Genomic DNA, 15,811 nt, shown 5'->3' on the forward strand with positions numbered 1-15,811 from the left:
TGAAAAGGAATGTAGGGCCGGGGCCATAAAGGTGGTGTGGTGGCTAATATACACTGCTTCTTTTAATGAGACATATTTCACATCCCAAGTCAGCATCTGTTTTTATTTAAATAGCCTTAGAAGCTGTAGGAACTCATTAGCAGTACCAGGGTGTATACACATTATCTTTTAGTTGCAGGATATTTTCTATGTATCAAGTGTGTTCTTCCAGTCACGGTATCCTAGAATTTCAGTGCACATGTGGGCTTTTGAGGACTTTAAAATGACAGATGACTTAAAAGGGCACTGAGTAAGTGTACCTCTTGGTCTCACAGCCCTACAGTCCCTGTAGAAATACAAGTGCATTATACATCTTCACCATTTGATATTAAAGCCAGAGTTCATTTTCTCCACTGCATGGTATGCCGTGTGCAACGTTGTTCCAGCTTTTTCTGAGTTTGTACCACCCAGCCACTGTTCATACAGTTCCTTTACAGTGCGGTTCCTCTCTGGAATTTCAGTCTTAACAGATTCATACAACTTCTCAACTTGCTGAAGCAAATCCTTGCTGGATTCACCTTCTGCTCTGATCTGACCACCTCCATTTAAACAGCCTAGGTGCAACAAGAGAACATGACTGGGGGTGTGGAAATGCTTTAATAAAACTTTAAGAGCAATTAAAAGCAACTAATACAAACCAATTACCTCACTCTGCAATTGACAGTAGCAACATAAGACTTCATCAATGAAAACACAGATAAGCGGGGAATGAAATCAAATACTGTAACAGGTTGGGACCCACAAGCCCTATAAAGGAGCCTATTGGTCAGCCATGGCCAGTCCTAGTTCAGAATGGACAGCAATGCATGCTGATAAAAGGACAGGGAACTAGGACTTCCTGTTCCTCAGGGAGAGAGCGGAAGCTGGAGAGGGAGCAGGAACTTGTGGCTCTCCTTCAGACAGCCTGGAAAAGGACCATGCTTAGAGCAAGGCAGGAATAGCCTTTGAGAGTCACCTGAAGGAAGGAGATGGAAAGTCCTGCCGTCTCCATAAACAGAGGATTGGGAAGGGGAGCTTGCAAGAGTGGTGGATGACTGAAGAAAGCAGCTGGGAGGGGTCATGGGAAGAAGCCAGGGATTGCAAATGGGGGGGAGCAGTGTGCCTGAAACCAGCGCTATCAGAGTCAGCTGCATAATGCCTAGTTTGGACCATGCAACCAATTCTTCAGTGCTGGGGAACACAGCTACTAGGTGAAGATTATATGGACCCTAGAGGAGCAACCGAGGCCCAGAGAGGGTGAAGAATGGCTAGTCAGAGCCAGTGTTTGCTTTGGACTCATTTACCCCAGAGGGACGGAGTTTTCCTAATTTAGCTGGCTGACTAAATTAAACGGCCCATGTATCCAACCAGAAGAGGCACCAGCACTCCCCACACCAGAAAGGTAAGGGAATCTATTTAACACTTTCTAAGAAGTCTAAGAATTTTTTCTACCTTACTCCTTCCATTTCTCACAACCTGCAGTCCTCTCGAGGTCATAGGGTAACTCTTGAGCTGAGAAGATGGCTCTACCTCCCATCAGCCAAATGGAAGGAGTTGTGCATTGTGAAGGCAGAGAAGGTAACTGAACATCACTGACCGAGTTGAAGGGAGAAAGATTGAGAGAAGTGGTCAAACTGTTTCTAGCTCATTGGAACAGAGCCCCTCCTGTCTCTAAGCTAGCTGAAGAGCAGAACTTTCACTTATGCATGGCTTTGGAAGCACTTGGGTTTACAAAGCTAGGGGCAGGGCAGTGAGCAGGTTTTTAAAAGCTGAATTGTTAATTAAGAATTGCACCCCATTTTGACATGCAGTTTCAATCATGAATATAAAGTAATTGCTAAAGAACTGTTGACTACTACATTTAAAAAACAAAACCAATGCACCTGACTTAATAAAACACTAACACATGGCCTCTAGCTTTCAGACACACAAACAGACATGAAGGCTTCATAGAATCATAGAATATCAGGGTTGGACGGGACCTCAGGAGGTCATCTAGTCCAACCCCTGCTCAAAGCAGGACCAACCCCAACTAAACCATCCCAGCCAGGGCTTTGTCAAGCCTGACCTTAAAAACCTCCAAGGAAGGAGATTCCACCACCTCCCTAGGGAACCCATTCCAGTGCTTCACCATCCTCCTAGTGAAAAGTTTTTCCTAATATCCAACCTAAACCTCCCCCACTGCAACTTGAGACCATTACTCCTTGTTCTGTCATTTGGTACCACTGAGAACAGTCTAGATCCATCCTCTTTGACACCCCCTTTCAGGTAGTTGAAAGCAGCTATCAAATCCCTCCTCATTCTTCTCTTCTGCAGACTAAACAATCACAGTTCTCTCAGCCTCTCCTCATAAATCATGTGCTCCAGGCCCCTAATCATTTTTGTTGCTCTCTGCTGGACTCTTTCCAAGTTTTCCACATCCTTCTTGTAGTGTGGGGCCCAAAACTGGACACAGTTCTCCAGATGAGGCCTCACCAATGTCTAATAGAGGGGAATGATCACGTCCCTTGATCTGCTGGCAATGCCCCTACTTACACAGCCCAAAATGCCGTTAGCCTGTTGACTCATATCCAACTTCTTGTCCACTGTAACCCCTAGGTCCTTTTCAGCAGAACTGCTGCCTAGCCATTCGGGCCCTAGTCCGTAACAGTGAATGGGATTCTTCCGTCTTAAGTGCAGGGCTTTGCACTTGTCCTTGTTGAACCTCATCAGGTTTCTTTTGGCCCAATCCTCTAATTTGTCTAGGTCCCTCTCAATCCAGCTCTCAGAACTTAAAAAGTCTTACAGCAAACCTTGACCTACCAGCGAAAGTCCCTGTGTAGCCTTACCTGATGGGCAAGCCATGACTTCAACATAGTGATACGGTGATTTTCCTCGTTTCAGTTTTTGCACTAAGTTCTGTATGTTTCGAAATCCATAAGCCAAGGCAAACTGCAGCAGGACTGTGCCATCCTTTTCCAGTGTCACTTCCTGGAAATCCTTGTTTCTAGGGAATAAAAGCAGGCAAAATCGTTTGTCTAAATTAATTCTCTATTTGGAACTTGACTGAATACTAGAGAGCAAGTTTATTTGAATAAGCTTTTGCATAAAACTTAAAGAAACTGTGTCCTTCTTTGAGGCAGCAGAGGACAAGAGAGTTCTTGGGGAAGAAACTAACCTCCATAAATCTAATTAAATTAGGGACCTAAACCCCAATTCTACCTCAAATACAAAAGGAAAAGTGCGTAAAGATGAACATTTTTATGTCCACATATGCAGCTGTCACTCTGGAGAACATCTATTATTGGTGTCTTTAGTAGTAACAGAAGTTATAACGCAAGTAACTACAAAACTAGAAACACAGTAGGCTATAGAAACCATTTTCTCCAAACTGATGTTTGTACACTTCTTAATGGCAAGCTCTGAACTCTCTCCAGTCTCGCTCAGTCAGACAATTGGCACACTCGGGCAGCTCAGATCAGGCCAGCTGTGCTGTTCCCTGGCCAAATAGCCATGCACTGCATATGGTGGCTGGGAAATATGAGAACAACTTGTGCATGGATTCCTCTTAGCATCCCTCAGGTGCACTCACCCTAGCTGACCACCTTGCTGTTAGGCTTTGATCTGCTGAAGAGCATCAGAGTCTGGACATAAAAATCCCCATGTTAGTATGTACTTCTGTAGGGCCCTACAAATGATACATTATACACCCACCTGGGAGGCAGGCAGGAGTCTCATTTTAAAGTGAGGCACAGAGAGATTTAAGTGACTTGCTCAAGGTCTCTTAGCAACTAGGTGGCAAAGTTGGAAATACAACCCAGGAGTCCTGACACCTAGTCTTCTACGCTAACCACTAGTTAACACAATGAGTGAGGAGGAATTAAAATCCCAACACATCTATTTTAGTATCTGATGACAGGTGAAGGGCTCCCTCATTTCCATGAGAGCTTCAGTTGCCAGGTTGTTCTAATATTTTGCTGTAGCTTAATAGTGGGGAAATCTACAATGCAGAACACTATGTGGGTGATGGGGAAGGGGTTAAGAAGGCACCCAGGGAAAAGGCTGCACAGACTGCTGGCTGATTCATTGCTAAGTGAACTGTGGGAGTAGGGAGCCAATTGCCATGGCTGGCTGTAAAATGTTTAACACTGAAGATTGCTCTTGGATTACCACCAGGAGAAGAGTGTAAACAGAACTGCACTGAAATACAGCAACATCATTTCAATTCCTTACTTTAAAGGTTTGTACTGAACTTCATCCACTTCAATCCCAAACAGTTCTTTTGCTGCATACTTGTATATGTGCTCCAAATAGCCCCCAGAACCGCCACCAGAATGGCCAAGGAGCTCCTCTTCTGAAACGCTGCTAAACCTAGGGAAAAGGGAAAGAAAAAGAAGGCCCCTCTTTGCACCTGCTTATAAAATAGGATACCCAGTGCTACGTCCATTGGCACTGAGAATCCAATTTCAACGACGGTGAAGTAGTTTCAGACCACTAGTAAAAAAGCCCTTTTCCCCTCTTGAAACAGAATTACTTCACCATGGACAAGAAGGAATTTGGAAGTAATACGTAGCCAGCTGTAATTTAGTTTCTTGAGACCAGCTTCCCGTCCGATAGCATGAACCGCCCGGTATTGACTGGTGATAATTTCAGGGCTATGTAAATTTAACCCTACACTGTCAGGTATGGGCTTGATCCAACTTTTAAAACTTTTAAAAAGGAAAATTTGTTCCAAGTCAAACATACCATCTCCCGATAACTTTCACTGTGTTACGGTTATCAGAGTGTTTAAGCCTTAAACTCTAACATCTCTGCTAATCCCTACTACAAGTGTCTATTTGAACATCTAACAAAGTTTGCTCAGACTTGTTACTTTTCTGCTTCTATAATTGTTAAACTGAAGCTCCCAATTAAAAAAAGGAGACTGCAGAGTCTAGCTTTACATGACTGTACAATCTTAGAGAGCCCATCCAATAACAACCGCCTTCAAACATGTCTACCGTAGGAATTTCTAGAGCACCTATTACACCTGGGCATTTAAACAGGTCTTCCACTTCATATCTCATTCACGGGGGGAGGGATAGCTCAGTGATTTGAGCATTGGCCTGCTAAACCCAGAGTTGTGAGTTCAATCCTTGAGGGGGCCATTTAGGAATCCGGGGCAAAAATCTGTCTGGGGCTTGGTCCTGCTTTGAGCAGGGGGTTGGACTAGATGATCTCCTGAGGTTCCTTCCAACCCTGATATTCTATGATTTCCATTTCTGAAGGATCCATGTCCACCCTGCAGAATAACCAGCAACCCTATTGCTGAATTTTGTTTTTAATTGAAAGTAGTTGTGCTGCTTATGCACATCTCTCCAATAACAGGGAAATGCCAATAGACCAGCCTCCATGAATCCACTTCAGACCCAGAAATTGGGACTTATCCCAGAAGCATTTATATAGCGGATGTTCCAGTACAACTGGGATAGCTGGGAGGGGAAAATGGCCTCACTTATCAATTCTGGCCAGCTGGTTTCCATACCCTTAACCACAGAACTTCTAGGAAACCAGGAAGAACAAAGGCCAAACCTCTTGAACTTTAGCTCAGTCTTTCCTAGAAGCCTGCAAGCTAAAGGGGAACACTCGTGTTTATATGACCTAAATAATGCCAAGAAAAGCCAAGGGTCAAACACCTCAAACAATTCCAGTAATTTGACAAGGCACAGCTGTCTATTTGGAAGGTCACTGTAATGCTCCTGGAGAATAGCAAACCACAACAATGGCTTTTGTTATGAGAGGATAATCAGAAGAGCTATGTGCTTATACCCACTCAAACAGTTTTCAGAGTGGTAGCCGTGTTAGTCTGTATCACAAGTACTCCTTGTTCTTTTTTCATCCGTGTGACACTTGCATTCTGCTGCTCACAGCTGCAGAAGGGAAAACACCTGGGATTTCAGTCAGATCTAAGATGTTGCCACTTGCAGATAAAAATCTCAGCCTTAGAACTGTGAAAGACAATTTTTCACCCTGTAATCAGCTTCAGAGGCTATTTTTAACTCAACTCTTGTTTACAGGAACTGTGATTCATTAATAAGTGTTTCAGTGTGTCCAGCCTCACGTACTGCTGCTCTATGAAAAGGAGAAGGACAGTAAGCCCCATCGCTGGCTAAGGCAAGCAGTAATACCAGCAAAAGCACAAGGATTTTTGGCACTTGTATCATTCTTGCTGCCAAATTTAATAACCTCTTAGTGGCCTTTTCCACTTGCCAAAGGAATAAATGGAACAACAGCCATTTGACTGCTTATGTTAATCCTCCAAATTCTGTGGAATACGTGCTGTTTATGACCAGTCAATTTACTGAGTAGGTTAAGGATCACAAAAGGTTAAAGGAGCATTATCATCACTAAGCATGAGACGTAACATTAAACAAGCACTTCTAATAAGTTAGCCAAAGATTTTATCAAAGAGTTAGAGATTTTGTTTGCTGCTATGGAAATGTTAATGATAAAAACAACAAGGGGTCCGGTGGTACATTAAAGATGAACAGATTTATTTGGGCATAAGCTTTCGTGGGCAAAAAACTCACTTCTTCAGATGCATGGAGTGAAAATTACAGATGCAGGCATTATTATACTGACACATGCTCTAACCGTGAGGCAAAATCTTGTACACTAGACTACAGGGCCATGTACATCTATTTTCTTCTCTAACAGCTTCTAGGGAAATACACTAATAAAACTAAAGTGTTATAAATTCAGTATCAAAGTACTGCAAAGTCACTTTCCACACACTGATGAAAACACATCCTTTTAGTTTAATGTGCTATGGAATTCTGCAGCTAATGTCAATTTAGATGAATAAAACATCTGATTTCTAAATCCTCCAAATTCTTGTAGTCACTTAGCTTTCCAGGCAGTTGGCATTTAGCCAGCAGTTACTTTTCAGTTAAAGCAATTAAGCAGTCTCATCTGCTTTGCACATGTTCAATATGCTTTTATTGAATAAGAGAATGCCTAGAGACTAGCTGAAATTACCTTGATATTTTCTCATTTGTTCTTTAGCACTGGAATACATATTTTGTGCTTGGTGTAATGTCTCTAAAAACACAGATACAGTGTGAATGTTAACTATATAAAGTAATAAAGATTGGACAGAAAAGTGCAGAACAGTTGTGTCATTAACAATCTTACTAAGTGAATTCATCCACTTCTGCTGCTTTAGAGAAAAATAGCTCTTAATGGTTGGGCTATGAAAATAAGTCTACAGCAGACAGTTACCTTCAGAGTCTCTTAAAATGCTTACTAACCTGATCTTGCAGATTGCACAGAGCAGTTTATGATGCACTATTGTTCTTAACAGATTCAAAATCCGTAAGACAACAGCAAAAATCTGAGTAAGACGTACAAAAGATGCAAATATCTGCAACTTTTGTAGTGTTAAATCATTTATGGAAGGGGCAAATTCTGCTGTAGAACCCTGGCTGTGAGAGAGTATTTCAGTAAACGTTTAAGGGAGATCATTTGTTCTTACATGGTATCCAAAGGGGATGAGTCCACATCTGACAGAGAGACTCCCTTTTGTTCCAACAATCGTAGAACTTCTCCTGAAACAGAAACACCGGTGTAAGTGTTCTCTTTTAGGGTAAAGAAAAGGGTTCATCAGTATGAAAGCCTAAATCCACAAATGTAATTAATGCCAACTGTCCCCTAGTGACTATTTCTTTGTAACTTATTTCACTTCTATTGTGTGGCAATTGGAGATGCTCTGCAGGAAAGCAGTCTGAACCCAGAAGGCTCAAAGGTGAATGCAAAAAACATTTCAAGTAGAAAAGTTTTCATTGGCTAATGTCCTAGAAAACCAAGTGTTAAAATGCAAAATTACTGACAGAACAGATAAGAGGTCATGAAAGCATATTTTACAAAGCACTCTAGTCTAGTGCGTATCTGTGGGTCAGACGACAAGAGAGGTGAAGCTAGATAGCACAGTCTACATGGCATTTCAGAGCATTCTTTTAGGATCAGCAGCTACTACCTTATATCATAAGAACCAATGGAGCACCTCTGGTTCCCTTACCCGTAGTAATTACACAGTCAACCTCACGAGTTTGGTACTCTTGGCTGAAGAAGTCTGGTCTTGAAGCTTCCAGTTTTTTGTCATAACAGGGCATTACTGTCACATGGTAGGTCTGGTCAGGTGAAAAATGCTGCCAAAAAAAAAAAAAAAAAAAAAAAAAAAATGTACAGTTGCACTAACTGCTATTAATTAATTTAATTAAGGCACAAGTAGGAGTGGAGCAGCTAAAAGCCCACTGTGCTGCTAGAAATCTCCTTTGCTGCTAACAATTTCAGTACCTGAATTAATACTTTCTGTTTCTTCCCAATTGTGCAGGAAAGAATAATAGAGTAACAATCTCTGTAGCAAGCTTCAATAGTTTAGTTTTTTTTTTTTGGTTTGTTTCCTCTATTAAGCCAGACAATCCTGGCAGATTTAGTTAGTTAAGAGTCTGTAATTACATGGAGTAGTCAGATGTGTTTTATATCCATTGCCCCAGGCCAGACTCAAACCCATGACAATTTACATTCTGCAACAGCAACTCCAGGAAATTAGCTGAAGACAGGTACTAAAGTTCATCACAATCCAAGAAGCTCCCAGGGACCAAGGAAACAAGTTGTTGAATCAAGGCCATTGTTTCAGTATCTCTTGTCAAATGCTCTGAGTACACCTCTACCCCGATAGAACGCTGTCCTCGGGAGCCAAAAAAATCTTACCGCATTATAGGTGAAACCGCGTTATATCGAACTTGCTTTGATCTGCCGGAGCGCGCAGCTCCCCCCCCCCCCCAGCGCTGCTTTACCGTGTTATATCCGAATTTGTGTTATATCGGGTCGCGTTATATCGGGGTAGAGGTGTAGTTGCCAGATGTCTGAGTTTATTCAACAAAAGCGTTAAAACCAATGTTCATTAATGGATAAGCAAACATGGCAGCAGCAATGCTCAAGTTTCTTGGTGGACTCAACTTTTGGCTATAAGAGTGACACCAGTCTTTAGACATCAAAGTGACATTTAGAGGAATTCCAGAGGCAACAATGATAGAAAAGTATTAAATCAAACTGAAATAGAAACATTAAGCACATAATTTTTTAGTAAGAGACTATCTGCATGTAAACATGAATTCAAGCTCTCTGTAAGATCGTGGTAGTAGTTTGCTTTTAGATAGGGAAAAAAAACCCACCAGAAAAGCAAATAGGATGGTAGGAGGGATGTGACAAACCCAGTTCTTCTGGATTTGTTGAATAACGGATTGAGGTTTTAACTGACCTTTTGAATGCCAAACCTGAAACTCTGCTCCCAGAGGCACTGGCAGGGTAAGAGCTGGGCAGCTAAAGGTGGTGGCTGAGGGGGTGGGGTGGGTGGGCTGCTCTAATACCAAGTGTCGGAAGGGAGGCGATGGAGACACCTGTTGGCATGAGTCTGATCTTAATACTCTCTCTCCAATTCTAAGCTTCTCACGAAATTAAATGGAGATGATAGACAGGCTGACTTGCTAGTGATCTACAAGATTTTCAGATCTGTAAATCAATCCTATTTAATACACTGTCTTTAACAATGTTTTAAACACAGCTCAAGATCTAATGTCTACAGTTTCCTGTTAAGCTTTACCTGCTGTTTTGCAAAGTGACCCTTGATCAAGGAGCCCATGACCTGCTGTGGGGACTTAGTGGTACTAATGTAAGGAATAACAAAACTTCCATGAGTTTTCTCCGCATAGCAGATCCAACCTGCGAAAAGATGAAGTATAATTAATCAATGCACAGACTTTCAGTGGTTTCAGAATCAGCCTTATTACCAGCCAATAACAACCATTTTCAGCCTCTCTTCTGCACACAGTATCGGAATAGCTCTTACCAACCGGATTCTGGGACAAGACTAGCTTCGCAAACTAACAATGCACTTAAACATCTGTACCATTATGGGTAAGAACTTCCACATTTCATGTAATCATATTCAGGAACAAGTGTCTTTCTTTACAAGACCACTGAAGACATTTTATAATATCCTCACAGCACAGTAGTCCCTGTCTAAGTGGAACGGAATGTTAACAGACATTAAAAGAGACCTTCATGGCACCAAGAGCAAGTCTCACTTATGCGTGGTTTTAGCCATTAACTTTTTCAGAGTTTATTACACTCCTCTAGCGTGCAGTTAGTCTGCCACATTATCTGACCACTTCTATAGCCATTCTTAAGTATTTTACAATATACCTGGACAGGCAGAGGCCAGCATGGGCAAAGCCTTTTTATCTTCAGTTTGCCTTTGAAAGCGTCGTACAAACTCTCGTTGGCTCTCCAGCAAACTGAAGTTTCTTGAGAAAGTTGTATCAAACACATAGTGCACACCTAGATAGCATAGAGATATTAAAGCCATCAAAAAACTGACAAATGCTACAAACTACACCACAAAACTCCAGCCCAACTAGGTTAAATCCTGGTATTTTTACATATTTATAGACTGCTGTAATTAGAAACAGAACAGTTTCCTCGTACATAAGAAGACAGGCTAATAGAAAAACTGAATGAGAAAAATGAATTGATGATGGAGTGTTTTAGGATCCCTTCCCTCACATTGAGTTTAATATGCCATCAAACTAACAGAGGTCTGAATTCCCATTCATGTTATGATTTTTGAAACAGGCACTTGGAAGTTTATTCATGCAGCTTCTACAGACTTAAACAGAAGTTGCACTTGGAATGTTAGTAAGCTATACCCCAAAATTTCATCTGCGATTACCAAAAGGTAACAAGCTTGCCTAAATTTTTTAAGAATGCTGTCAATTTCTTTGCTGTTTCTAGAGGCGTCATCTTAAATCTTGCAGCTAGTGATGCTCTGGATTGTGGTGAAACGGAAACTATAACTAGCTTCTGTTGATTGGGAGCTGCAGTCTGAAAAACAAGAAGTTTGGAATATTATTATTTCCTGAACAGTTAAGATATAGCATCTTTGATATGTTAGTAATTTAGAAGATACTTGTCCATGGTTTCCTTTTTAAAGTATGATCCAGTGGGGGAAGATGTTGCACTTCCAAATCAAGAGATTACTATATGAAATATTATGATCCTTTCACAAACCTATTCTGACAATTTTTAAAATTCAGAGGAACACATAAATATGTTGTGCTGTGGATGTCCCACAATACCTTTTGGTTCTTGAAGACTAATCTGGATACAGAAGATCTTCTTACACATTATTTTACCTGTGCTTCAGCAATCAAACAGTATGATTTTCAAATTCTTGAGCCTACCTGCTGGCTACTCCATCAGTTGAGTATCACCTACCTTATTGGAACTTAACACTTTGTAGAGCTCTTCATGGCTCTGCTGAGTGATTAACACGCTTTCTGCAGATGTGATGCAGCCACTACAAGCTAAACAGTCATTCAGGGTAATTTTAGCCTTTTCAAGCTTTTGTGCTTCTCCATCCTAGAAAGAAACAGATTAGCTCCATTCCTAGCCATAAGAATCAGAGATCCATATGCAGAACATGCCAAAGACAACCTGCTACATGGTACTAAGAGAATTTTGCCAACATGTTTGAACTGAGTAAGTCAGTTTTCAACAGGGCCGCCCAGAGGATTCAGGGGGCCTGGGGCAAAGCGAGGGAGCGGACATAAAAAAAGGCACCACCCGCTGTGGCGCTTGTACTCACCGGGCGGCACTCCGAGTCTGTGGTGGTGGCGGGTCCTTCAGTCGCTCCGCGTCTTCGGCAGCAGGGGGCCCTTCAGTTCTGCCGAAGTGCCGCCGAAGACCCGGAGCGACTGAAGGGTCCCCCGCCGCCGAAGTGCTGCCGAAGACCCAGACCTCCGCTGGGTGAATAGCCAGGGAAGGGATTCTTGGCCAGGGCTTGTGGGGCCCGGGGCAAATTGCCCCACTTGCCCTCCCCTCTGGGCGGCCCTGGTTTTCAAATGACTTTGTTTTTGGGGGGCCCCCCATCACTCTTCAGTCAGACCAAACCAAAAGTCAGAAACCAAAATCCTAGCAGGGTACTGATAGCCTTAATCTCATGGCAAACACTGCTTTCACCCACTAAATGATGGCTGCTCTAGGGCACAATCATACCTCTGCGCACCTTCCTTAACAGACACTAGTAATGCAGCAGCCTCCATCTTCAACTCAACACAGACATCACACACTCTTGAAAGAGCAGCAGCCCAAGTTTGTGCAGGAAGTACACCCTAACCCCTGAAGCTGAGAACATCATTTCTACAATGCTCCCAGCTCACTTAATGGCCAAATTGCTGTCATTCTGCTTTTGCAACCATGAAAATAGCTCATTACAACTCCGTTGGCTTTGATTCTATCATCAGCTAGTTCCAAAGGTTATGCAATTACATGACAAGCCACTTTACAAATATCTTTTAAAGATTCAGAACGAAAAATAAAATAAATTACCAGCAGCTAGTCACATCTATTTTAATTGAGTACCCACTCCCACTCTTTCAAATGAGTAACAGTGACAACGGACATCATCTCAGACTGAGTGATCTACATTGTTATCACTTTTGCAATCATTGGGTATCAGATATTTAATAGTTGTAACATACTTATGTGCAGAATAATAAGGTAATTTATGGGTTTTCTACACGATGATTACAAGGGGAAAACATTCTTACCTGATTGATTTGAAAATAGCTCCCATCGTCTTCAATTCGGATCTTGGCTGCTGTTTTTCCAGGTTTCTTTTCAACTTTTATTGGCTTTACACAATCCTGAAACAGAAATAAAGTCAAAAATGAAGGAGAGGAACCTTTAAATATGAAAGAGGCAGGAGAGGAAAAGACGGATTGAAACTGGACAGAGTGTAAACAAAGATCAGTTCCAGAGTGGAAACTTATCATCTCTGGTTTAAGCTGCATTGGATTCTTTGTTTAATGTGCAATCTTACAATTCCTGTAGCCACCAAGGAGACAAGCAAAAAAATAAAACATACAAAATCTGCTTACCCCATTTTTACAGAATGAACACTTTTCCAACATCATAACCAAAACTATAGAACAATTTTGCTGCCAGTGTGAAACACTCAGATTTAAAGAAGTCTTGCTCAAAATAGATGACTGAAAAGTTCTGTCCTTTCCAGAATCCCGAAGGGTGATCAGGAATTCTTCATTGTGAGTTTTAGCAGACAGGAGGCGTGGTCATTACATTCAACATGTGGCTATTGCCAATGAAATTTCATTTGATGTTGAGGGCAAGCAGATGACTTTATATGGACTGTTTCCGGTTTAGTGTGTTAGAGTTCAGTGACTGGAGTCTTGAGGGTGTTTTTATACTTTGCAAGAGTTGCATTGTTTGTGCACCCACACCTCTCTTGTCTAGAAGTCTGACTAGCAGCCTTGCCAGAATTCATCCCGACCTTAAATCATCCTCACTTTACCAAAATCTTTTTTTCCCCATCTTGACTACTGTAAATCCTGCTTCTAAAAATCTCTGCTCTGAATTTAGGGGGGTTCAGAATGCTCCCATTGCAGGGAGGACAAAATCACTCTGATGCCCCAGTTATGCTCACTGAATCTAAATCAATCAAACAAACCTATCCATAGACTTACTCCCCACTTCTAGCCCCGTGGTCCTATGTCCTCTCCTCACGTGTGCTGCTCTGTTAGCAACTCTCTCCAGTCTTGCTTTCCTATTTGCTCTGATTTACAAATGACAGCAAAGCTCACCTCTGTTCCTGCCACTTTCCATTCCCTCCATACTGCAACTACTTTGTGTCGGATGCTGACTGATGTCTTTTCTGCTCTTCTATATCAGCTCTCCTTTTATCGGTTCCATCTGTTTGGAGGATACTATTTACAAAATGATATTCTATTGTAGTCCGTAATTTACACGTCAAGGGTAATATTACAGGAGCCCTTGTAAGAATTAAAAAAAAAACCCAAGACCTTGGAAGCTTTTATCTCAGTTTGTTTTCCAGCTGTCCTAGAAGTGCAGAAGCAGCTTTTTCAACATGAGAATGTTTCCACTGGTTGTGTGGTGATGTTACAAACTGTTACTCAGCCTCCGTGCTCTATTCCAGAGGTGGCTGCACTTCAGTAGTAAAGGAAACAATCCCTTTTCTGGACGTGTTAGAGGAGAAATGTAATAACTACGATGCACAGCAATAGCGCCTTCCACCCTCGGCGCTCAGAGCAGAAAAGGAGACACACAGGGGCATCCACAGCCCATTGAAGCAGAAACCTTATTTCAAATCTACCAGAAAACAACCTATGTGAGGACAACCATGAACAGTCAGCATGGGCCCCACCTCTTGGGAGTGGAGTTGAAGGGCAGGGCAAGGCAAGCCAAAGACCCAGTGGCCACCAAGCTGGGGAAGCCCCTAGAACTCCCCCCACCTGGGGATACCCAGCCCAGGGGACGCTGGCCTGGGCTGGGAACAGGGACAGAGGCACTCCCCCGAGGGATCTACCCAAACACTCACCTGACAGGAGGGGGGACTGAGAACAGGGGGCAACACCATTCACCCCCCTCCACTCCCACACTCTGCAGAGCCCCCCCCCCACCTACACCTCCCCCTGCACGGGCCCCTGAATAACCCCCCTTTGCCAGACAAACCTGCCATCACCCATATCCCCACAGCAACCCCCCCTTCCCAGCTCCCGGGGAGCCCCAATCCCCTATTATCCCCCCAGGGGGACCCCCCAGTCAACCCCCACCCCGGCCCCCAGGGGGACCCCCCGGTCATCTAGGCAACTCCCCATTCCCGGGAGAGCCCCAATCCCCTATTATCCCCCGTGGGGGACCCCCCAGTCAACCCCCATGCCGGCCCCCAGGGGGACCCCCCTGTCATCTAGGCAACTCCCCATTCCCGGGAGAGCCCCAATCCCCTATTATCCCCCGTGGGGGATCCCCAATACTCTAGGCAACCCCCCAATCCGCTATTACCCCCCGGCCGCAGTGGGGGACCCCCAATCCCTCATCCCCGGGAGGACCCCTCCAACCCCGGCCGGGACCCCAAATCCCCTAGGCAACCCCTATCCCCGGGGGGAAACCCCTCAACGGCCCCCTCCAGGCACCCCCGTGCCGTGCGGAGCCTCCCCCGCCCTCGCGCCCCTTGGCAGGCAGCCAACCAGCGCGCTCCCCACCTGCGAGGGCCCGATATAATCATCCAGGTCAGCCAGCTGCAGCACCCCGCTGAAGGGAGACGCCATTCCGGCCACGCTGCCGGAAAGCACGCAGCGGCAGTGACGGCGTAAGGGGGTAACAGCGAGAAGCCACGCTGCCGTAAAAGCCGTTCTCACACTGCCGGAAACCGCGGCGGACGGAAGCCTCAATAGCCCAAAAGGGGTAGATTTGCGCATGCGTCGGCGTCTCAAGTCACGCCTCAAAAAAAAAGGTAGTGCGCGTGCGCGCGCCGCTTCCCTGCAAGCTGTCTGACTCTGCAAGCCTGGGTGGAGCGGTGCAGCATCCGCTCGGGCTGGGTGGGGGATGGGTAGGCTAGTAGCAAGGCGGTGGCCGGATTGGGGTATTTAACCCCTGCTTCGCCAGGGCTATTTAGGAGTGTTGGGGGGGTGCAGACAGGGTGACCAGACAGCAAGTGTGAACAGTTGGGATGGGGGTGGGGGGTAATTGGAGCCTATATAAGAAAAAGACCCAAAAAGCAGGACTGTCCCTATAAAAGCAGGACATCTGGTCACCCTATGAGCAGCCTGCAGGCAGCCCGGGGCATGGGCTTTCTCCTGCTGCTGCCTGCGGGGCATGGGGGGCACCCATCTGTTTGATGGCACGTCACACATTTGTTGAGATACAGGCTGCAGGACAGAGCTCATTGCCCAGAGAG

At 44.1% G+C, this 15,811-nt stretch overlaps 1 protein-coding gene across 1 annotated transcript; it reads right to left on the reverse strand.

The window, feature by feature from the left end:
- Positions 1-84: 84 nt before the first annotated feature.
- CIAO3 (cytosolic iron-sulfur assembly component 3) lies at positions 85-15,226 on the reverse strand. The gene is made up of 11 exons (XM_034783702.1): positions 15,117-15,226; positions 12,648-12,743; positions 11,314-11,457; positions 10,788-10,920; positions 10,243-10,377; positions 9,641-9,759; positions 8,054-8,183; positions 7,511-7,583; positions 4,231-4,368; positions 2,847-3,004; positions 85-593 (listed from the first exon to the last, which is right to left on the reverse strand). Exons 1-11 carry the CDS (start codon positions 15,180-15,182, stop codon positions 355-357), a joined length of 1,431 nt encoding a protein of 476 aa, XP_034639593.1. The 5' UTR covers positions 15,183-15,226; the 3' UTR covers positions 85-354.
- Positions 15,227-15,811: the final 585 nt, after the last annotated feature.

Source organism: Trachemys scripta, chromosome 10 (assembly GCF_013100865.1).
Source record: "Trachemys scripta elegans isolate TJP31775 chromosome 10, CAS_Tse_1.0, whole genome shotgun sequence".
Taxonomy (NCBI): Eukaryota; Metazoa; Chordata; order Testudines; family Emydidae; genus Trachemys; species Trachemys scripta.

What these genes read in the sequence shown, in the direction of transcription:
- CIAO3 (XM_034783702.1), bottom strand. Translation starts at nt 15,182, where the DNA reads ATGGCGTCTCCCTTCAGCGGGGTGCTGCAGCTGGCTGACCTGGATGAT. An exon ending in AAGTGTTAAGTTCCAATAAG is followed by an intron (nt 10,921 to 11,313) that starts GTAGGTGATACT and finishes CTTGTTTTTCAG; the next exon opens with ACTGCAGCTCCCAATCAACA. An exon ending in GCTGGCCTCTGCCTGTCCAG is followed by an intron (nt 9,760 to 10,242) that starts GTATATTGTAAA and finishes ATCTTTTCGCAG; the next exon opens with GTTGGATCTGCTATGCGGAG.